General features: G+C 44.4%; 1 protein-coding gene across 1 annotated transcript in view; it reads right to left on the bottom strand.

Annotated features, from left to right (window-relative positions):
* COMP (cartilage oligomeric matrix protein) overlaps nucleotides 1-24,802 on the bottom strand; it is a 93,974-nt gene extending 69,172 nt beyond the window's left edge. The window contains exons 1-2 of the mRNA XM_069964496.1: nucleotides 24,699-24,802; nucleotides 10,615-10,700 (exon numbers count right to left, since the gene is read on the bottom strand). Coding sequence (XP_069820597.1) covers nucleotides 10,615-10,700; nucleotides 24,699-24,768 — 156 coding nt within the window. The 5' untranslated portion in view covers nucleotides 24,769-24,802. The remainder of the gene's footprint in view (nucleotides 1-10,614; nucleotides 10,701-24,698) is intronic.
* Between the last annotated feature and the right edge of the window lie 386 nt (nucleotides 24,803-25,188).

The following is a 25,188-nucleotide window of genomic DNA, read 5'->3' as shown; positions in this document are numbered from 1 at the left end:
ATTTGGCCCAGTTCTCTCTGGCAGCTTCATAGAGGAGCTGGGGGCTGATCTGGAGATCCTGGGGGAATGGGGGCAGAGGTCAGACCCCTCCACCCCAGTCTCTTACAGGATAAGGGACAAGTATGTTTAAATCAGAAAGCTGTGATTCGGATCACAGAGAGCAGGGTGCAGCAGCCTGTAGTGGCTGCCCGAGTTAGCTAGTGATTGAGCCTGCGGTACCTCCCTGTGAGTGATGCACCTGTCTTAGGCAGAATTCAAATTATCTACCTCTATGGTATATGGGTCAGTCAGTGTATAGGGAAAATAATAGTCTTTGCATAATGGATTTAACTTTTTTTTACAGTTTTAACTACAGATCTCAGGTGAACCTGTTATACTGCCCATACATCCATGACATTGGGATAGTGAGCGACTCCGATGAGAAGACACCCCTTGTAAGTCACTGTTTCATTTTATGTGTCTATATATGTAAATGTAGAAGCCTCTAACACTGCTCTTAATTCACTATGAGTAATGGAGCAGAATATACCCTTTATTAATTAGAAAGCATTGTTGTCAAGCGAGGTTCCCTTTGGGTAACATAATCGGTTGGGGGCCCACTCAGACTTGCTCGCCCCCCCTAGGCTGAACCCCTAGCTACGCCCCTGTATGTATGTATTGTATTGTGTTATGTTATGCTGCTAGGAATTGATTGCCAGCCATGTCCCACACCCTCAGCCTATTAGAGGCTTATTCTAGAACATTCTAGCCAATGGAACATCAAGCTACATTTTAAAACGTGAGTACAAGTATTTTCCTAACCAAAGTCAAGCCACTAAAGTAACTTGGTAGCCCCCTTAGCCTCTACAACAAGTCTTCTATCACTAAAACTAAAGTCCAAACTGGCAAGTAACCTATATCTAGTCAAAACAAACGCTGTACTATCGCCTTAAAAGCTTTTCAAGTAAAGTTACACAAGTGTTTAAGAACCTGGGATCACTACAAGAGACACCAGAGACTACACCCTCACCTTTAACAAGCGTGTGGGAGGGCATATACCACTCCAAGCCCAAGAGACAAGTGCAGCACCTACCTTTGCCTACACCATCTAGCACCTTTGGGTTTACGCTCATGCAGTTCAGTTATGGTTGGGCTTTACCAGAAAAATTGCCACTTTTATTGGTCGATCATCCAGCTATTTACATGGGCTGCAGATTGTAACTGTCTGAAACATTGTACTTTATGTTGAATCTGGTCTCAAGTAACGCTGGTCCAAAAAGAATCATTGTATGTTGAAAATAATGTATGTATCCATTGCATTAAATAAATTTTCACTTCTGGTTACCCCCTGGAAGTCTGTGCCCAGACGACCCTGGGCGTACCGGTACATCCTGAGCTATGAAGTCGCCTGTCACTTCCCGATCGGGACCCCTGCAGTCCCGATCGTTAAAACAGACCGCCGGAGGTCTCTCACCTACCTCTTAGGTGAAAAAATAAAACTGTTATAGCGTCACAATAGGCCCATTTTATTAATAATTAATTGCCAAAAAAAAGGATTTAATTAAAAAACTAGATTTGCATTTCCAAGGAAATACATTTTCCAGGGAAACACAGGGAGATCCCTTTAAGAGCTTCTTGACTCCGTTTAAGAGAGAGACTTGGGTCCCTTTAAGAGTGACCTTGGTCCCTTTAAGAGTGACCTGGGTCCCTTAAAGAATGACTTGGGTCCCTTTAAGAGCAACTTGGGTCCCTTTAAGAGCGACTTGGGTTCCCTTTAAGAGCGACTTGGGTCCCTCTAAGAGCGACTTGGGTTCTGTTACTTTAAGAGACTTAAGTCCCATCCCTTTAATAGCGACTTGGGTACTATGCCTTTAAGAGCCACTTGGTTACCGTCCCTTTAAGAGCGACTTGGGTACCGTCCCTTTAACCTCTTAACGACGCATGACGGGTTTACCCGTCATGCGGCGGTTAAGTGTAAACAGAGAGGGCTCCCGGTGTAAGCCCTCTCTGCAGCCCGCGGCCCCCGGTTGCTACGTGCAGCCAGGGACCGCGTGTATTTAACTAATTAACTATTCAAATGCAGCTGTCAAAGCTGACAGCTGCATTTGAATAGCAGCTGTGCCCCCTGTCCCTGGTGTCTAGTGGGGGATCTCCCCCCGCGATGCGATCGCGGAGGGGAGATTAATTGTACTGAGCCAGCCGGGGCTCAGCGTCGCTCCGACGCTGTTCCCAGCTCGGCAATCTATTCAGATGGTCTGCAGTAGACCATTATAATAGAGCCATGATCTGATGGATCATTGCTCTATTATATACACAGGATTGATCTCAATGGGAGATCAGTTCTGTGTATATAGAAGTCCCCCAGGGGGCTTCATATTACTGTAAGTGAAAGTAAAAAAAAGTGTTTTTATTAATAAAAAATCCCCTCCCCTAATAAAAGTTTGAATCACCCTTCTTTTCCCATTTTACAAATAAAAATAAATAAATAAATAAATAAACATGTTTGCTATCAACATGTGCGTAATCGCCCGATTAGTTAATCACATTCCTGATCTCGCACGGTAAACGGCGCAAGCGCAAAAAAATCCCAAAGTGCAAAATTGCGCATTTTTGGTTGCATCAAATCCAGAAAAATTGTAATAAAAAGCAATTAAAAAGTCGCATATGCGCAATCAAGGTACCGATAGAAAGAATGCATCATGGCGCAAAAAATTACACCTCACACAGCCCCATAGGCCAAAGGATAAAAGCGCTATAAGCCTGGGAATGGAGCGATTTTAAGGAACATATATTTGTTAACAATGGTTAGAATTTTTTACAGGCCATCAGATAATATCAAAGTTATACATGTTACATATTGTTGTAATCGTAACGACTTGAGGAACATATATAACAAGTATGTTTTTCCATAGGACACACGGCGTAAAAATGAAGCCCACCCAAAGAAAAATAATTGCGTTTTTTTTTTCAATTTCACTGCGCATATAATTTTTTTCTGGTTTTGCAGCATAGTTTATGGAAAAAATCAGCCTGTCATTGTGAAGTACAATTAGTGACGCAAAAAATAAGGGCTCATGTGGGTCTGTAGGTGTAAAAATGCAAGTGCTATGGCCTTTTATACACAAGGAGGAAAAAACGAAAACGCAAAAACGAAAGTTAGCCCGGTCCTTAAGGGGTTAAGAGCGACTTGGGTACCGTCCCTTTAAGAGCGACTTGGGTACCGTCCCTTTAAGAGCGACTTGGGTACCGTCCCTTTAAGAGCAGCTTGGTTACTGTCCCCTCAGCTCTGCTATTTTACTGACTGAACTCTGCTAATTATAATGGTAAAGATCATTGCTCGGTTACCATGACAATCTTACTCATATCAGTAAGACAAACTCGTTAAGGACCTTCCATCTTCGACATCTTCTATTGGCCAATAGTGGACATGTGACTGTGTGGATGTTGTGATACACTGACTGACAAGACCTTAGAATTTCTATTGGCTGCTATATTTCAGCTATTTGTATATGTGCTGTGATTGGCTGTTAGCGTTTAGAGTGTGGCCATTATTTCCAATAGGCCATTATTTTCTATGGGAAATTAGGGGTCTTTAAACGTAAATTTCTTAAAAACGACAAATCCGATCAATAGATAGAAATAGATATCACACTTCTCACCGCCAAGGGCTTCGAAACGCAGTTTGAACGGAGTCTGTGCGCAAAGCGGTTCGGGCTGTATTAATTGCAGAAAAATGGCTGGAAGAAGAAGAGAAAACGGCAGAAGAAGAATACGGATTACAATATAGTGCTTTTTCAAGCACTATAAAAATATATAACATTAGAGAATCTGTGTAAACCTGCATATGGTTGTGTTCAGACTGACCTATAGAATAAAAGAATCATGTCGCTTTTACCATATAGTGCATTACGTAGACACAGGAACCCCCCAAAAGTTACCATATTGCATTCTTTTTTACGATTTCACCTATTTATATCTTCATAAATAATAACTTTGAGATTCCGTCATGTTATGGTAAAATGAAAGAAACCATTAAAAAGTACAACTATTCCTGTAAAAAACAAGCCCTTACATGGCCCTGTAGATAGAAAACTGAAAGTGCTAAAGCTCTTAGAAGGGGAGGAGGAAAAAACGAAGGCGCAAAGATCAAAATTAGCGCGGTCATTTTGGGCCTGGTCCTCAAAGGGTTAATAAATGTTGCCATATTTATCTTGGAAAACCAAAATGTGAATATATGTTGATCTTTATCTCAATAAAAGGCAATACTTTAAATGCACAAATATAGCAGTAGTGTTATTTAAATCCCCTTTCTTTTTCTGTGTCAAAGTTAAAAATTGTGTTAATCAGATGTCCACATTGGTCGCAATTTGAGGTGTTACTGCCAAGTCTGGAGATTACAGATGGATAGAACATGATGTCAATTAATAGCAAACAAATGACTGAATGTATCCTGCCATTCTTAAACAGATCACCGAGGGGAGCCAGTAAAAACAAACATCCATATCTTTAAAACAGTCCTTAAAGGACAAGTGCCATGAAAAACTTTTCCCCAGTAATTGAAGCACATTACAAAGTTATATAACTCTGTAATATGCTTCAATCACCTATCTGCCTCCCTTCCCTGTCTTTTCCCCCCTCCACCCCCCACCAGGAAGTGTCCTAACTCACACAGACCAAATTACTGTCGTCACCGTCACCAAGCTCTTCTCTCAGCTCCTTCTCCTGTTACAGCAGCCCCCCCCCCCCCCCCCCCCCCCCCGCCTTGTCAGGTGTCTCAGCTTGCTCAGCTTCCATTGGCTGAACAACTGCAAGCCATCACTTGGACTGGGGAGGGGGGGCTGCTGTAACAGGACCTAGAGCAGCCCTCCTGCTGATGACTCACAAGAAGGAGCTGCCTGGTGACGGTGACGACAGTAATCAGGTCTGTGTGAGTTAGGACACTTCCTGCTGGGGGGTGGAGGGGGGAAAAGACAGGGAAGGGAGGCAGATAGGTGATTGAAGTACATTACAGAGTTATATAACTTTGTAATGTGCTTCAATTACTGGGGAAAAGTTTTTCATGGCACTTGTCCTTTAATCTGCATGTGTATAAACCCAAAGGTGTCACTAATGATTTATAGATGCAGTTGTTATTGGCATCATGTGGAAAGCTAAGCCAAAAGCAGAGGTTGATCCAATAAAGAAAACTTGTTTTTTAATGGCTTAACTGGGACTGAAACAAACAGGGGCATAGAAAGGCAAGGCCCAAAAGCAATCTATTAAATGGGTTACTACTAGAGATGAACAAACTGTTCAAAAGTTCGCTTCTTTGAATGTAAAATTTGCAAACTTGCGAACTGAACCAAAACAAACCATATATTAAACCTTTGAGGACCCGGCCCAAAATGACCCAGTGGACAGCGCAAATTTTTATTTTTGCGTTTTAGTTTTTTCCTCCTCCCCTTCTAAGAGCTCTAGCACTTTCATTTTTCTATCTACAAGGCCATGTAAGGGCTTATTTTTTTTACAGGAATAGGTGTACTTTGTAATGGCGCCTTTCATTTTACCATAACAAGTATGATGGAACCCCAAAATTATTATTTGTGAAGATATACATTGGTGTAATCGTAAAAAAAAGAATGCAGTATGGTAATTTTTGGGGGGTTCCTGTGTCTACGTAATGCACTATATGGTAAAAGCTACATGATAGCATTATTCTATAGGTCAGTTCGAACCATATGCAGGTTTACACAGATTCTCTAATATTATTATTTTTTTTAATGAAATTCTTTTTTTCTTGCAATTAATTATTAATAAAATGGGCCTATTGTGACGCTTATAACGGTTTTACTTTTTCACCTATGGGGCTGTATGGGGTGTCATTTGTTGCACAGTGATCTCCAGTTTTTATTAATACCATATTTTTGTAGATCGGACGTTTTGATCACTTTTTATTTTATTTATTTTTATGTATAATGTAACAAAAAATAGGTAATGCTGGCGCTTTTTTCCCCTCTTTTTGTGTTCATCGTTCGAGATGACAATTGGTATATTTTAATAGATCGGACAATTATGCACTCTACGGTATATTATATGTTTATTTATTTATTTATTTTTATATATTTTATTTATATAATGGGAAAAAGGGGTGATTAAAACTTTATTGGGGGAGGGGCTTTGGGGGTCCCTGGTGGACTTTTACCTGAAATCATTACATTGCATACACTGTACAAAGCTATGCCATAGGCATAGAATTGATCAGTGATATAGGCGCTAGGGATGTCACGATACCAGAATTTTGAGTTCGATACCGATACCAGATTTTTTATTTCAATACTCGATACCAGTTCGATACTTAATAAAGTTTGGGAAAAAAAATGCTAAAAAAATACAAATGTAATGACATTTCCTTCCCCCCCCCCCCCCCCCCCCCCCCCGACCAAACTGCGGCTATGATGCTGGGATGCAGCTCCCAGCATACTCCAAGCATACCTCATTGTGCACAGCAAATCCCAACATACCTGCTGGGAGTTGTGCACAAGGAGGTATGCTGGGAGTTGCAGTTGTGCAGCAGACCCCCAACCCTTCACCCCAAGTCCTGGACCAGATCTACTGCCACTGTATCAGTGGGCCCCCAGGGGGACATGAATGGCCACTGCAATGGCTCCTGGAGGGGGATAGATGCACACTAGCAGTTTCTTAAGTACACCATGGCAGCCACCAGTTTATAGAGGACTGTTGACCACATATTATGGCAGCCCCCAGTGTGTTGGGGGATGCTGATCATACACTATGGCAGCCCCCAGTGTGTAAGGGGCTCCATATAAATCACTATGGCAGCTTCCAGTGTGTAGGGGGCTCCAATAAGGCCCTGTCATTATTATAATGCTGCCCTGCAACAAGGACAGGTGGAGGAGCTATGAGGAAGGTGTATGCCCACCAGGGGTCTCTCAGTCTGTCAATAACACAGAGAGCAGGCCACCCAGGCCACCCCTGTAGCGTGTGGAGAGCGGTACCGCAGACTGCACAGACTGTACAGCTGCAGTCATTCTAAATGTTCAGCAAGCACCAGGGCCGTCTTAACAGTATTATGGGCCCCTGGGCAGAGGTGCGAATTGGCCCCCCCCAACCGCCACCATCGAATCCCCCACATCTTTGCATATAGTGCCCCCCATAGTAGCCAATCCCCCCATAGTAGCCAATGCCCCCCATATAGTGCCCCTTATAGTAGCCAATCCCCCCATATAGTGCCCCCATAGTAGCCAGTGCCCACATAGTAGCCAGTGCCCCCCATAGTAGCCAGTGCCCCTCATAGTAGTCAGTGCCCCTCATATTAGCCAGTGCCCCCCATAGTTGCCAGTGCCCCCCATAGTAGCCAGTGCCCCCATAGTAGCCAGTGCCCCCCATAGTAGCCAGTGCCCCCACAGTAGCCAGTGCCCCCATAGTAGCCAGTGCCCCCCACAGTAGCCAGTGCCCCCATAGTAGCCAGTGTCCCCCATAGTAGCCAGTGCCCCCATAGTAGCCAGTCCCCCCATAGTAGTCAGTGCCCCTCATAGTAGCCAGTGCCCCCCATAGTAGCCAGTGCCCCCCCATAGTAGCCAGTGCCCCCCATAGTAGCCAGTGCCCCCACAATAGCCAGTGCCCCCCACAGTAGCCAGTGCCCCCCACAGTAGCCAGTGCCCCCCATAGTAGCCAGTGCCCCCCACAGTAGCCAGTGCCCCCATAGTAGCCAGTGCCCCCATAGTAGCCAGTGCCCCCCATAGTAGCCAGTGCCCCCATAGTAGCCAGTGACCCCCAAAACAACAAACCAGTTACTCACCCGTCCGGCGGCCCCAGCAGCTCCTCTCCCGACAGCGCGCACTCCCGTCATCCTCCGGTACAGGCAGCGGGGTACAGAGAGACTGCCTGTGCCGGAAGTGTCCTGCTGCATGACACATCCAGGACACAGGCAGCGTCTCTGTACCCCGCTGCCTGTGCCCGGAGGATGACGGGAGTGCGCGCTGCCGGGAGAGGAGCTGCTGGGGCCGGCGGACGGGTGAGTTCCTGGACTGCCCGCCCTTTCTATCGCCGCTTAGCTGAGTCGATCAGAAGCCCAAGAAAGTGCTGCTCATTGCACTTTCCTGGGCTTCTGATCGGCTGTCAGCTGAGAAGCGATAGAAGGGGCGGGCGGAGGGGGTGGCTCAGGGCCGCTCACTATGCATATGCATAGTGAGCGGCAATAGAGGGGGCGGGCCGGACGGCTTCCTTGCGGTGCTCAGCACTCGGCTTCTGATCGGCTGTCAGCTGAGAAGCGATAGAAGGGGCGGGTGGAGGGGGTGGCTCAGGGCCGCTCACTATGCATATGCATAGTGAGCGGCAATAGAGGGGGCGGGCCGGACGGCTTCCTTGCGGTGCTCAGCACTGCTTGGGAGCCGTCTTTGCTTTATAGGACGCACTTAGTTTTATAAGTGCTGCTGTCTCTCTCACCTTCTGTCCGTGCCTCCTCCTCAGTCCAAGTTAACCCTCTCCGTACGCTTCTCACTCTTCTCACCCCTGGAGCTGCTCAGGAGTTGTCATATGCCGCTGTCAGTTGTGACAGCGGTATGCACTCAGTAAACTAGCCGGCACTAGCCACCGCTGAGTGTCGGCTATTTGAAGTTCGCGCGGCTGTGAGCAGAGGGTGCACGGGCTGAGGAGGGGGCAGCACACAGAGAACACCGCCAGCGCTCAGCTAGCCGCCGGCCGTGTTCTCTGCACTGTACTTTATTTTAAGCTGCGCTATTAGGCAGCTCAAAATAAAGTCGATACCAGGAAATCCTGGTACCGAATCGTTTTTTCGCCCGGAATATCGATAGTAGTATCGATATTTCGGTGCATCGTGCAACACTAATAGGCGCTCTGCTGATTAAGCCTGCCTGTGGCATACTCACTCAGCAGAGTGCCGATTGGACTGCACGGAGGAAGGTAAGAGACCCCAGGCGGTGTGGTAAAACGATCCGGCGTTTAAGGAGTTAATGACACGCTGCAGCCTTTCATTAATGGTGAGAGCTCGGCTGCTGAATGCAGCCGGCCCCCACCTCCTATGAAGGGCGCTCCGCTCTAGAGTGCGCTTCATAACACAGGACGTACTGGTACACCCAGGGTCATCTGGGGACAGGCATCCAAGGCGTACCACTATGTCCTAGGTTGTCTAGAGGTTAAGTTAAAGCAGCATATTTTTATTTCATTTTTGCTTCTGTAAAGAAAAAAATAACAAACTTAGAACAAAAATATGCTGTATTAAGTAAATATATACTGAACTAGCTGGTGCATTAATGCCCGGGAATTGCTATAATACAGTAATACCACCTGTCATTTCATTATAAAGTTACTTAATACCGTGTATTTCCATTCTAGTTTTTCTATTTTTCATTTACAATAGACAAAGTAAAACAAAAGTATATACTACAAATTTCATTCTTAAATTAACTGACAATAATTAACTGTTCACTGAATAGATGAGTCTGATGCCCATAGAGAATTAATGAAGCTGTCATTCTCAATGGGCATCGGACTCATCTCTGCAGCGCGCACGCCGGGCTTCCGACAAGGATATCTCCGTCCCGGGACTTGGCGAGATGGTGTAAGTATTCAAGGCTCTAGCGGGGAGTCGGGCGGCCTTCACCCCGACACGGGGGATGACAGGTTCCCTTTAAAGGGGTTAACCACGGAAGAGAGAAAAAAAATGAAATGCTAGCTGGTCTTACGAAATCTGGTCTTATTTTGAGCTTTCTCCTGTCATTCTAGCTGCTGCCATTCCTGAGTTACAAGTTTTTTCTATAAGCCAATCTATAACCAAGAGAGGAAATTACATTTCCCATCATGCATTTCCCTGATTGGTCCATTTGCGTACTCCCTTAGCTTTCTTTCCTGCCCACTACTGTCATTACTATTGCACAGTGAGCACAGGACTGTTTTTTTTACTGATTTTGCATCACATCACCCCAATATGTATTCCATACCAGCTGATGATGTAACAGAGCTGACATCATCACTTTGACATTGCACAGTGTAGCTATGTGCTGCATAACGGGCATCTGTTTACTGGGGGTGAGGAGTGTAGTGTAGGTTTAGATCTCTGCTTGCTGACTGTGAATGAAAACATTCTAGTTCCATCCAGACTCTAAGGACATCTATAACACTTACAATATACAGAGCTGTGACACAAAGACAGGTACATATGCCTGCATTCACTGACAGCAAGCAGAGATAGGACTATAATGTTTCATATTACAACCTAGGCTCAGGGATACATGTAAGTTAATAGAAGCAGCACAAGCGCATGGAGATTATGCAGATGGTGTCTCCTGGGGGGCGGGTTACCAAGTCAATAGACAGCTAAGCAGACCCCAGAGAGGAGATCGCATATCCTGTGACTACAAAGGGAGTGAGGGGGGGGGGGGGGGCCGGGGGGAGAGAACTATGTGTGGTCAGAGTAGACCCAGAGTAGAGGATTTTATACATCAAGAACAGATGAGAAAATACAGGGAAAGGGTGCAAGATAGGTTATACATGTATATTAGACATAGGGTGGTATTGGGAAGGGAGATTGTTTAGAATATTGTTTTTGTTACCCGGGTAACCTCTTTAGTACTAGCTTTAATGAGATCACAGCACTGGAGTAACTATGGAAATCACCTGTTGTTTTAGTAGATCTCGGACCTCTTTCAAGACAACATTGGTTTCTCTTATTTCTGCAAGCACTTGTGGTGCAACATCTCCACCTAGAAAAGATTATTTAAGATTGATAATTTAGCATAGAATTCAAGTTTGCCTAAAATCACATACTGTATGATATTATTATCTTATTAGCCTAAAAGGCGTTTTCAAAAGACAAAAAAAATATTCATGGTGCTAGAAAAAAGAAAACATTCTCACCTGCAAAAATCCCCTGCTACTATCGTTTTTAAGAGCAGCCGGTATTCCCTTGATTATTCAAGCTGCCAATGAAATCCTATTTTTGCAGTAAATGCCCACTCAGCCGATCACTGGCTAAGGGGAATTACCACTAAAGCCAGTAATTGGCTGAACGGGCACAAATGGTATGTCATAGGAAGCAAAGCAGGAGCACGTGGATAGCAGCAGGAACAAGACATCTTCAAAATGGCAGCAGTGGGGAATGAGGGCAGATAAGTATGGTGATTTTATAAGACCCCTCTACATGTATACTTTTTTCCGCTGCATGTTGTTGATACTGCATAATAAGCAGCATGTTTTTAGCTGTACTCTTTCTTGTTTTTTGGCCTCAAAACTCAAAACTCAAAACAAAACAAAACATGTAGCATCAAAATCATGCAGCTGAAACATAGTTTGTGGGAATGTACCTTGAGGTGTGTCAGCTTCTTCTGTCTGTATACTTTTTTATCCAAGATTATTTCAATTTATTGGATTCTACTAAAACTAGATAACATTTCTAATCATTAGAATGTGCAAATGTACAGAAATAGCAATTTGTTGTCTGTGATATAGCAGTTTACTGACTTAATATAAATATAAATGGATAACTGAAATTTACAGCAGGAAATCCATAGCAAATGTAAGACCATAAAAGAGAGAACACATAAATGGCCCCCTTCACACATCTGTAAAATCTGCCCAGATTTCTTTCCAGGAAATTCAGATTTCTGGACCCATTGGGGTACATTAGTGATGTTCGTTCTGGAAAAAAGGTCAGGGTTTTTTAGATCCTGTCCTATTTTCATCCGGAATACCAGCAAGGATGCCCCCCATAGAACATATTCATACCCCCATAGAACATATTCATATCTCCCCCCTGGACCTTGGCAGCACTAAAGCCCATACCCCCCACAGACCTCAGCGGTGCTGCCCAGCCCAAACCACCCCTCCCTCCCCCACAGGACTAATGCCCACCGCCTGACCAACCATTCCCCAGAGAACCTTCGCAGCGCCGAATCTCGCCCCCTCCACAGACCTTAGCAGCTCTAGCCAACCTGCTGCCCAAACACTGTTCCCTTGTCACCAACCCTCCCCCCGGGCCTCAGCAGCACTGAATCCCATGCCAACAGCCAGACCAGAGGAGGCGATGTAAGGCTGAGGACAAGAGCGGCAAGAGCAGGATCCAGGACGGGTGAAATTACCCCATAGAACTACAACTCCCATCATAACCTGCTAACAGTTCATGATGGGATTTGTATTGTTGCAGCCTGTGGCTCTTCAGGTTGCAGAACTACAACCCCTATTAATCCATATTGGCAATTTATAATGAGAGTTTTAGTTCTGCAACAGATTAAAGTATAGGAGGAGGGAGGTAGTAGCACAGTAGAACTACATCTCCCATCATGGTGTATGTAATATGCAGAACTACGTATTCCAGAATGGTGTATAGGGTAGGCTGTTAAACTTCCTCCTTCAGCATGACTACATCACATGATGGGAGTTGTAGTTCTGCAACAGATTACAGGATGAGACAGGACATGAGGAGGACATGATACACGAGGGGAGGAAGGGGGCACGGTACACAAGGGGGAGACAGTGGCACGGTACATGAGGGGGAGATGGTGGCATGGTACACTAGGGGTGATGTGGGTACATGTGATGTGTATGGAATGTATGTTGGGCATATTGAAAACACTTCTTTTTTTTCCTGATCAGGAAATCCTTTCACCCCCTTACTCTGTGTGGTTTCCCACACCATCCCCAAGCTGAGATGCTGCACATTCAATATATACCTGTATAAAACTTGTCTGTGTCTTCTTTCTTCTCTAAAATGGCTTCTTTTTATCGATGGACAGTGGCACCTTGGTTGGGCCATCTCTCCTATATGGACAGTGGCAGTTGGGTTCTATCTCCCGGGTGGGTAGAGTGCCCAACTGCCATAAAGCCCCGCCTAGGTGCCACTGTCCACTGATAAATGAAGTGATTTTAGAGCAGAAAGAAGACACAGACAAGTTTTATATAAGCATATTTAATGTGCAGCTAAGATAGCTTAAACAAGGTGCAAACTTTACTTAACTTCTTCTTAAAGTGACACTGTCACCCCCCTTTTTGCACTCTGACTTCTCTTCGTAGATGTAAATTTAGTAGTTTTCATACCTTATTTTATAGCATACGTCATGCTTCTTGTTCAAGTAAAAAGTGATCTTTTATCAACTGCAGATTGAGTGGGATAAGTTGGCGGGGCTTCATGGCAATAGCGCCACTTAGCGCCACCCACATCACACCAGTTAGCCCCACCCCTCCGTGACGTCATCTGCACATAGGCCCCACCCCTCATTGACAATTAGAACAGGCTGGCCTAAAGGTCTAGGTCGCACCATTTCTAGGTCGGCCCATACAAATGGGCGTCAGAGGGAGGGCCTATGTGTGAATGAGATCGCGGAGGGGCGGGGTTACTTGGCGCTGTGGACGTGGCTAAGTGGCACTGTTGTCATGAAGCCGCCCACTTAGCACAATCTGCAGTTGATAAAATATCACTTTTTACTTGAAGAAGCACCATAATGTATGATATAAAATAAGGTATGAAAACTGCTGAATTTACCCATTACACCTGTGTTGAGAAGTCAGAATGCAAAAAGGGGGCGACAGTGTCACTTTAAAGCAAAAGTATACGCTGTAATACTTCTTTTTGGAACAGTGCAATAAAGTAAATCACTTAGCTGACTAAGATCTCTTTGGTGGGTTCTTGAAATAAAATCTGCTTAGCACGGTTATGCTGTAGAATAGACTTGGGATATACTTGGGATATAAGGACAAAGTCTCTGGGTGATTTACTTAATGTGACTGTAGATGGCAGTGAGCTACTTGAGGAAGGGGGACCCATGACAGACCCTTGGGTTCTCAAATAGAGGGGCTCTAACCAGTACCTGCATCCACAGGTATGACCTTACGCCTTTTGCTGTCTGTGGGCAACGAGTGACACAAGCTCAGGAACGCAGGCCCAACTTCTGGGTAAGCTAGTCATTGGGTTGACCCCTTAGGAAACCTAGCACTGGCAGCAGAGTTCTTGGCTATATCTGAACTGATCTGACTGCTGACTCTTGTAGTACCTCCTGCAGACTCCTGGCAGGATTTATAGAGAACAACCTGTTAGCCCCTCAGTGTGTAATAGGTGTTCCCCTATCTCTTTGTAGTCTCACTAAGTGTTTTCTAGCCAGACATGGCTAGATCTAAAAGTCTTTTATAAGAACAACTAGGTACCTCACTTTCTGGAACCTGACTAACCTACTCTCCACTACATCTCTTCAGGCTAGATTAAACTAAATTAGTTTAACCTCGCCACTTAGGGAGCTCTGTGATTGAAGGCACACACCATGTGACACAAAATTAGGCCTCTGGTAGGCTGGGGGATGGAGGAGGGCTTTGTATTAGGTATTAGGGATTAGTCTTAGTGAGCTTAAAAACCACAAAATATGATTGGATAACACAGACAGTCAATCAAAACAACAGATAACCCTTTGTAAAGAATCTCCTTCAGCTGTGCCATACAGTACATAAGATCTAAGCTGTAACATGGCTAGTTATGCCTGCAGCAACATCAACAGGGGCTGCAGTAACAACAAGATCTATGTTTGCTGATGGATGAATTTGATTCATCTGGGGATAGGACATGTAAAGACAGTTATGGAATTATTAAGATAGCAGGTACAAAGCAGTTACTTTTTAATGTGGCTGAAAAATCTAAAGGTAAACTATTTAAAAGAAAGTTATCACTGGGAATCCAGGATCTATTTTGCTTTCTTCTTGACTCCAGTGTGCAAGTGAACAATATATAATGGTATGTTACTAATAATCTTCTGAGAGTGCTTTCAAACAGTTGGTAATTGTGCTCTATACGACAAATCAACCTGTAATTTAGTTATCAAGATAATTGCTACTTTAGTGTTATTGTGAAGGTTAGGAACTACTGATCTGCTGTTACACTAGAGGCAAGAGCCATCATCTATATAAGATTTCCCCTTGGGTATCATTATAAGCAAGGTTTTCCATTAACAACTGCATTTGTGGTGTTTCATTTTTCAGAATGTTGAAATTACTTGCTAGGGAGAAAAAGGTTTGACTTTGATTGTAGGATTTTATCTGACCTTTTAAAAGCTTCTATTAACTATGATTTTAGGAGGCTCCATGAAAACAAATGTCTGAAGGCCAGGCCGTTGGATCTTTCACTTTGCAGTAAGTGATGAGTAAAAAGTAATGATGTTTTGCAGTGTTGCAGGATTATCCTCCAATAGGCAATGAATGGAGACATATAATCTCCAGGCCATTGATTTCTTTATCCCATGTTTCTCTTTGATCGCTCCTACTGGCATAGCTTTGCAAGGGGCACTGTACAACAAAGAATGCACCCCACTACCTTTGGTCCCTGGAGACCATCATGATACAATACCTGTCAGATTGATATCATTCACTTATTTGTTTAACCCCTTAAGGATGGAGGACGTACATGTACGCCCCTGCCTCCTGTGATTTAACACATCAGCGTGTACATGTACAGTCTGCCGGGGGGGGGCGCGCTGTGAAGCGAGCTCAGGAGCTGAGCTCGCTTCATAACAGGTGAGGAACAGCTGCTTCCAGCAGCCAGGCCCTTACCCTCAGTGCGTGACAGCCCGCCATTAACCAGGTTATAGTGAACTTGTTCCTACAATCACAAAATACACAGTCATTTCATATGTATAACATGTGCCCTCACACCCAGCAGGACCCAATATACCTCTCCTTCTTACAGAGACAACCAGTCCGTCTCAAGATATATATGGGGATATGCAGATTAACAGCAGATAAATCCCACACACAGGGCCGATTCTAGCTTTTCTGCCGCCTGAGGCGAGAACTGACAAAGCGCCCCCCCCCCCCCCCCCAACCAGGCGATATGGCCAAAAAATAAAATCTCAATTTTTTTTTTTTTTTTGAGACAATCCTCGATTTAAGTCTCAATTTTCTATTTTTATGTTAAATAAGCAGAAAAAATACACCAAGACACAGATGAGGCAGTACTAGCAGCTGTACTTGAATGAGCTGAAAAATTGCATTTCAGCACTATATCCCTGTTCCCCCACATTCCCCCTACAAGATTATCAAGCCCCCTGCCCTCCTCACATTCCCTGTAATATTACCATGTGCATAGTGCCCCTCACATTCCCTGTAATATCACCATGCCCATAGTGCCCCTCACATTCCCTGTAATATTACCATGTGCATAGTGCCCCTCACATTCCCTGTAATATCACCATGCCCATAGTGCCCCTCACATTCCCTGTAATATTACCATGTGCATAGTGCCCCTCACATTCCCTGTAATATCACCATGCCCATAGTGCCCCTCACATTCCCTGTAATATTACCATGTGCATAGTGCCCCTCACATTCCCTGTAATATCACCATGCCCATAGTGCCCCTCACATTCCCTGTAATATTACCATGTGCATAGTGCCCCTCACATTCCCTGTAATATTACCATGTGCATAGTGCCCCTCACATTCCCTGTAATATCACCATGCCCAGTGGCGTATCGACCACGGTCGCAGGGGTCGCCGCCACGACCGGGCCGCTACCAAGGGGGGGCCCGCGAGGCCCCCCCTTACCACTGCACTGCCCGCCTCCCACTCCCTCTTGTGACCGCAAGCAATGTTTTGCTTGCGATCACAAGAGGCAGGGGCCCCCGGCTGTCTTGCGGCCCCCAGGGAGCTCTGTGTGCGGCGGGGGGGGGGGGGGGAGTACTTCCAGCGCAGGGAGCATCGCGTTAAGAAAAAAACAGGTCCCGCGAAGCTCCGCCCCCTCCACGCTAAGCCCCGCCTCCCGCCGGGGGAAGCCCGCCAGAGCGTGTGTGACCTGGGGGCTACAGAAATCATGCAGGTGAGTATAGATTTTTTGGTTTTTAAGGGGATGATGGGGGTGTAGTGGTATGATGAAGGAACAAGAGGATGATGGGGTGTAGTGGTATGATGATGATGGAACAAGAGGATGATGGGGGTGTAGTGGTATGATGATGATGGAACAAGAGGATGATGGGGGTGTAGTGGTATGATGATGATGGAACAAGAGGATGATGGGGGTGTAGTGGTATGATGATGGAACAAGAGGATGATGGGGTGTAGTGGTATGATGATGAAGGAACAAGAGGATGATGGGGTGTAGTGGTATGATGATGAAGGAACAAGAGGATGATGGGGGTGTAGTAGTATGATGATGATGATGGAACAAGAGGAAGATGAGGGGTGTAGTGGTATGATGATGATGATGATGATGATGATGATGATGATGATGAAGGAACAAGAGGATGATGGGGTGTAGTGGTATGATGATGATGATGGAACAAGAGGATGATGAGGGGTGTAGTGGTATGATGATGATGGAACGAGGATGATGGGGATGTAGTGGTATGATGATGGAACAAGAGGATGATGAGGGGTGTAGTGGTATGATGATGATGGAACAAGAGGATGATGGGAATGTAGTGGTATGATGATGATGGAACAAGAGGAGGATGAGGGCGTGTAGTGGTATGATGATGGAACAAGAGGATGATGGGGGGTGTAGTGGTATGATGGAACAAGAAGATGATGAGGGGTGTAGTGGTATGATGATGGAACAAGAAGATGATGAGGATGTAGTGGTATGATGATGATGAAACAAGAGGATGATGGGGGTGTAGTGGCATGATGATGGAACAAGAGGATGATGAGGGGTGTAGTGGTATGATGATGAAGGAACAAGAGGATGATGAGGATGTAGTGGTATGATGATGATGGAACAAGAAGATGATGGGGGGTGTAGTGGTATGATGATGAAGGAACAAGAGGATTATGAAGGAACAAGAGGATGATGAGGGGTGTAGTGGTATGATGATGGAACAAGAAGATGATGAGGGGTGTAGTGGTATGATGATGAAGGAACAAGAGGATGATGAGGATGTAGTGGTATGATGATGATGGAACAAGAGGATGATGAGGATGTAGTGGTATGATGATGATGGAACAAGAGGATGATGAGGGGTGAAGTGGTATGATGATGAAAGGGCAGGAGGATGAAGGGGTAGTAGTATTATGGTGGAGGTGGTTGTAGTATGATGATGGAGGGGCAGGAGGATAAAAGGGGTAGTAGTATGATGATGGAGGGGCAGGAGGAGGGGACAACATGGGGGGCATCTGTAAGGGGGATAAAATGGGGGGCATCTATATGGTTGATAACATGGGGGCAATCTATATGGGGGATAACATGGGGGGCATCTATAATAGGGACAACACAGGGGGCCATCTATAAGGGGGAAACATTGGGGGGCCATCTATAAGGTGGACTACACAGGGGGTGTATACAATAGGGGGATATGTACTATAAGGGAGTCACATAGAGTCAGGCTACCCACTAAATGAGGGTGTAAAGGGGCCAATACAGATGTGCAGTTTGTAGAGAGATGAGGATGGTGTCAGTGTGAGGAGCCTAATATGTTTGTCTGGCAGATTCTGTGGATTCGTGGCTCCAAAAAGTTCTCATAATGGCCCTGGGCAGATGGAGAAGATGAAAAGGGAAGAACTCCGATCAGAGAAGACGTCCCCTGTAAGTCACCTGATATATTTGCACTGTAATGTATATGGTGTATAGAGCCTGTGTAGAGCTGGGGCCACCTCTATATGACTGGATGAGGTGATATTGGTCTATGTACAGAGGATTTTATTCAGTAGCAGCGGTTGTGTTAGTCAGTATGTGGTAAGGGGGGGGGCCCAAGTTGACCTCTTGCACCAGGGCCCAAGAGACATTAGCTACGCCCCTGACCATGCCCATAGTGCCCCTCACATTCCCTGTAATATCACCATGCCCATAGTGCCCCTCACATTCCCTGTAATATCACCATGCCCATAGTGCCCCTCACATTCCCTGTAATATCACCATGTGCCCATAGTGCCCCTCACATTCCCTGTAATATCCCCATGCCCATAGTGCCCCTCACATTCCCCATACAAGAACTCCAGCACTCCCAGGTCCCCCCATTCAACATGATTAATGCCTCAGCTGAGTATCCTATCCTGTGACCTGACAGCAGTCTAAACTGCAGGGACCTCAGAGCAATAGTCAGGGAGAGAAGATCCAGGACAGGCTCAGTGCAGCACCGCAGTGTGTATGGGACAGCACTATAGATAACAGTGTGCGCCCTGCGGTGACCAGATTTTTTAACTCTTTGAGCCACTATGGGCCCCCTGAGAGCTTCAAAACAAACAACAATCTGCAACTGCTGACCTCTGACATCAGGAGCCGGAGAAGAGCCATAAAACGGGCTGCTCTGTTAACTCTTTCAGTACTGCAGAATGTAGAGTATTACTGTGCATCACTTACATTCTGCAATACAGAAAGAGTTAACAGCAGAGCAGAACATTACCTTTATGCCTTTTCTCCGGCTCTTGCACTATGCTGAGGTCAGCTCGGAGGTCGGCAGTGCAGAGAAGACATAATATAGCGTCCCCGCTGCTGTTAACATTTTCTTTTCTACAGTGTGTAAGTGATGCAGAGTATAATAACTCTGCATTATTGAAAGGGTTAACAGGAGGAGACACTATATCTATGTCTTATGTGATGTGAATACCTGTGAATACGAGGCTTCCAGTGCCTCCTCAGCGCTTCTCATGAGGCAACTAACAGGAAACATGGCTGGGCACTGAGCCGTAACTAGTTGTAATGATAAGGACACAGGACGCTGATGCCGCCCACCTCAAGGGCTGTGTTATCTGCCGCCTGAGGCAAAGAGTTCGCCTCATGGCAGATACGGGCCTGCCCACACAGTGCCCAATATCACATTGCATCCAAAAAGTACAACATTACAGCCACAGAGCTAGAGTGTGGACAAGATAACATACAGTGTTTTGCAATAAATTAGAATATCAACAACTTTATTTTCAGTATTTCAATTCAAAAAGTGACCTCATATATTCTATATAGTCATTACATACAGAGTGAACTTTTTCAAGCATTTGTTTCTGTTAAAGTTGATGATTATGGATTACAGCCAAGAAAACCCCAAAAGTCAGTATTTTAGAAAGTTAAAAAAATGTACCCAAAACACCTGCAGTGGCTTCCTAAGTGTTATAAAAGGTCCCAAATGGTACTTTTACATGGAGCGATAATTTGCCTGATCACACGATTAACGAATTGAATGAACGATTTTTCTTTATAACGATCAGCGTTTAGACGGAGTGATACATCGTGCGGAAAAATCGGTATGCGATCGTTTAAGCCTATCTCACACATCGTTGAAAGAATGTTTACACGGAACGATCTGCGAATTTTTTGCGAACGACCAATGATAATTTGAGAACATGTTGAAAGATCAAAATGAACGATTTCTCACTCGTCGCTTGATCGTTCGCATCGTTTACACGGAACGACGATCGCTCAAATGCGATCGTTATCGCGCAAAAATGAATGATAATCGTTCTGTGTAAAAGGACCATTAGTCTGGTTCAGTATGCAACACAATCATGGGGAAGACTGCTGACTTGACAGATGTCCAGAAGACAGTCATTCACACACTCCACAAGGAGGGTAAGCCACAAAAGTTTATTGCTAAAGAAGCTGGCTGTTCTCAGAGTGCTGTATCAAAGCATATTAATGGAAAGTTGAGTGGAAGGAAAAAGTGTACCGCAGTCTTAAAGGGGTAGTGCGGTGGTAAAGAATTATTGACAGAATAACACACATTACAAAGTTATACAACTTTGTAATGTATGTTATGTCTGTGAATGGCCCCTTTCCCCGTGTCCCACCACCCCCACCCGTGTACCCGGAAGTGTGGTGCGCTATACATACCTGTCACGTGCCGACTCGTCTCCAATCTTCAGTCTGCGATGTCGTCTTCGGACGGCCCGGCCGAATCCCTCCGAGCGTCCTGAGTGCCGGCCGCCCTCTGCCGCGTCATCGGCTGCTCAGCCACGATTGGCTGAGCATAACTGTGTTCAGCCAATCGCGGCTGAGCATCTGATGACGCTTTTTGACTTGAATTACTGGGGAAAATTTTTTTTTGTTGATATTCTAATTTATTTCAAACCACTCTATGTCCCCTCAGGGATCACTCACTACCCCCAGCATGCCCGAGATGATGATTCCGGTCATTCTGGGATTATTACCATAATGGCACAGTATAGGGGCAGCACAGGGGGGATAATTAATATGGGGGTAGCACGGGGGGATAATTACTATGGGGGAAGCATGAGGGGATAATCACTCTGGGGACAGCACAGAGGGATTATTACTATGGGGACAGCACAGGGGCATAATTACTGTGGGGACAGCACATTGGGGATGATTACTGTGGAGACAGAACAGGGAGATTATTACTATGGGGGAAGCACGGGAGGATAACTACTGTGGGGACAGCACAGGGGGATTATTACTATGGGGGAAGCATGGGGGGGATAATTACTGTGGGGACAGCACATGGGGGAATTACTATAGGGGCAGCACAGGGGGGATAATTACTGTGGGGACAGCACAGGGGGGAATTACTATGAGGACAAAGAACAGGGGCATTATTACTATGGGGACAGCACAGGGGGATTATTACTATGGGGTGCAGAACAGGGGGGATTATAACTATGGGGACAGCACAGAGGGGATTATTACTATGGGGACAGCACAGGGGGATTATTACTATTGGGGCACTGCACAATTAGCATTATTACTACATGAAGGCAAAGCAGGGGACATTATTACTATATGGTGGCACAGCAGGAGACATTATTACTATATGGGGCATAGCAGGAGACATTATTACTATATGGAGGCACAGCAGGGGACATTATTACTATATGGGGCTACAGCAGGGGACATTATTACTATATGAGGGCACAGCAGGGGACATTATTACTATATGGGGCAACAGTAGACATTATTACTATATGGAGGCACAGCAGGGACATTATTACTATATGGGGGCACAGCAGGAGACATTATTACTATATGGGGGTACAGCAGGAGGCATTATTACTATATGGAGGGCATAGCAGGAGGACATTATTACTATATGGGGGCACACAGGGAACCCTACATACAGGTGGAAACCCACATACAGTACCTACTGACTTTACTGCACATGACACAAAGATTTGGAAGTTGTTGTACAAGTGAGGAGGCCTGAGATGTTTGTCTGGCAGGTTCAGAAGAGATGAATTGTAGATCCAAGAAATCATTAAGATTGTCCGGGCCAGGAGGAGAGGAAAAGTCACGTCTCAAATCAAAGAAGACGTCAACTGTAAGTCACTGAATTACTTAAAAAAAGGTTGAATAACACTGTTCTATGCTTAAATACACACACTGCTTCTTCAAAACAAACCCCCCCCATCACTCGAGGGGGGCGCTTTTAGCAAGATTTCCCCTGTAGTCAAAACTACCTAGAAACGGCCCTGGTCAGAAAGCACATCATCTTAATACGCTCTTCATAGCACTCTTGTGGATTGTGAAGACAAATCGGGGTTTTGTCACATTATATATCAGGGGGAAAAATTGTATAAAATGATCAAAAATTCCCCCAAAAAAACACAATTATGGCTTTTAAAAGAAAAGGAGGAAGGGGTTTTAGGGGAATAGAAGTATTGTTGCTAACATGAACCAACTCAGACTTCATCATTCATTTTTGCACATTAACGTGAAATGAAAAACTCAATTGCTAAAGAAACAGAAAATGTTTTCTGCAGAGGTCTAGTGTTATCCTATAACAATACATTTCTAGCATTTCTAAAACCACCAAATTCTGCTGGTTTATCCATATTCTATGTCTGTTCATGTTCATAAATATGCCAGCTTTGGGTGAATTGCCCTGCTATTTGGTTATTATTTGGTTATTCATCACAGTTAAATAACATTGAGCTAGTTCCTGCAACACCCCTATACATAGTAATAGAGATGAGGGGACTTACAGTAAGCTTGGTTTCGGGAAATAGCAACTGCTTAGTATTTGCCTTCTGGTGGCTGTAGAGGATGGATGTAGCTCTAGGACTGCATGGAAAACATGGATACCGTAAGCAGATGTCCAAAAACAACCTGCGCATTGAGGCATCAATGACCCATGGTCGTGAAAGGGTAAAGCACTGTTTTACAATGCTTTCCTTTTTTTCAGCCCAAATATGCATACTGTAGCTTTTTTATCTTTTTGTTCCGATTATGTGTCCCCCACATGTCATGTTAGGGTGATGTAGTAATCTGACCCACAACCTCTGTCCCTGCCTATTTGCTAGTCTTGCACTAGGATGCTCTACACTTGTCTCTAAACTGCTAAGTGCTGTGGCCATCAGGTGGTGAAAGAAATCAAACAGTCTGGATCAAAACACAGTACAGAAACAACAGGCCACAAATCAGAACACAGTGGGAAAACAAGCCAGGGGTCAATGTTGAGATCAGGGTTAGGTAATAAAATGGCATAGCTATTAAATGAAGTTAAGAGGGGTGGTGAGCACTGAGGGGAGAAAAGCATTTCCTGCAATCTTCTCTCACCAACCTCCCAGATAAGCACTGATCTTTCTGACCTCTGAATCCAGTGTTTAATCTGCCCAAACAGTCTGCAAACTTTACAGGCTGGCTCTGTCCTCTTCCTGCTCAATCATCCCCCTTGACCCCTCCCCCCCCCCTCCATAGGTTATAATGGGACTCAGTAATCAGCTTTGTCTGTAAATGCTCAGGTAAGAAGTGAGAAGGGAGGTTGGAAAACACCCTTTTGAGTATAGAAAGAGGCTTCTAGCCTAATAAAACCTAGTACAGAGTTTCTTAAAATAGCTTGTACTATTGATTTCTGCCCCCCCAAAAAATGACAGTTGTAAAATATCCGCAGCATAGGTGATAAAGGCCCCAATAGCTGGGACCTCAAGCAATGACAAGAATAAGGGTCCCTAGTCCCCTGTCAATCATTGTCATTGCTGCTCCATGCAATGTCCGTAAGACTGATGGAGACAGTGGTACACACATGTGATCATAACTCAAATGGAAGACTCAGAACCCTCATCCAGTCCTTTGTTTAGTCACAAGACTTTGCTACCATGGTCTTTCTGTGCTTTCATTTACCACCCAACCCCCCACCACCACCACCACCACCACCTGCACCGCCACCCCCCACCCCCACACACACACATTGTTGCAGTAAATGCTGCTAATTTACTGTGATATGTGTAGTCACTGTAAAGAAATGCAATTTTGTCAAAATGAAAGCATAAACACAGCATTATAGTTTCTGAAATAGTATAGCGTGTCTTCCAGGAATTACTTATTTGTACAATTCACCAGTCCCAAATGTTCAATTCTTAAATTGTTTTCATGTACTGCAAAGCACTCAAAGATAGATTACTAACTTTCATTATAAAATGTACACTGTATTTTATATATAATTATATTACAAACTATACATGTCTACAATCTGACAAACCCTTTGTAATTGATATACCAGCCTATTATTATCATGATGATGGGATGGCTCACTACTTGGATCCATTGTGGTCTGCTATCAGCAAAGTAGACCATCAGGTTCTCATTTTTTTTTAAATGTTTTTGTTGAAAAATCTTACAAATTAAGTAATGTCTAATGGCACACACTTTCTCTATGAAATACAATGCATGTCATTTTGGACAGGCATATAAATTTGTATATATAGTTTTTATGCCTATACAAACAAAAAGGTATTATATAAATCTAGGCAATACTACAATGTGTTGAGGAAGCATGGCATCGATGCAAACCAACAAACTGGGTGAAAAATATAATTGAATATATATTTTAAAAAGTTAAGCTTTTACATACCTCTTCCAGATAACAACTGGCAGGATCCATATAAGCTATAAAAGAATAAAATAAATATTACTGGAAGCATACTGAGATATCCTTGTGACAATGTCTGCACTCACTCACTGCACGGTTTCATTGGATCGGTGTCTAGGGTTTTATTTATTTCCCTGCTGAAGTTTTTTTTTCCCCTTGGCTGAAGGTCAGAATTGGCTGCAATGCTATAAAATACCAATTCCACACCCTATCCAAACATTTCTTTTAATTCCACACATTAAACTTGAGCAAGAAATGTACTTAGTGTGAAGTTTTTTATTTACTTCCATGCTGACAAATCTCTAGTCAGTAGACATTAGTTAAAAGACATGTATCACCTACATTTTCTTTTACTGATTGGAGTCACATACTAAAACTTGTTTTTTATTGCAATCAGTTTCTATTTTTTGACTGTTCTTTTCTTAGTTCACTTTTTGTACATTTTTATGGGGACAGCTGTCTTACCTGAGAG

The sequence above is a fragment of the Dendropsophus ebraccatus genome, chromosome 3, assembly GCF_027789765.1.
Source record: "Dendropsophus ebraccatus isolate aDenEbr1 chromosome 3, aDenEbr1.pat, whole genome shotgun sequence".
Classification (NCBI taxonomy): domain Eukaryota; kingdom Metazoa; phylum Chordata; class Amphibia; order Anura; family Hylidae; genus Dendropsophus; species Dendropsophus ebraccatus.
Note: the sequence above shows the minus strand (reverse complement) of the source record. Positions and strands in the feature narration are given on the sequence as shown.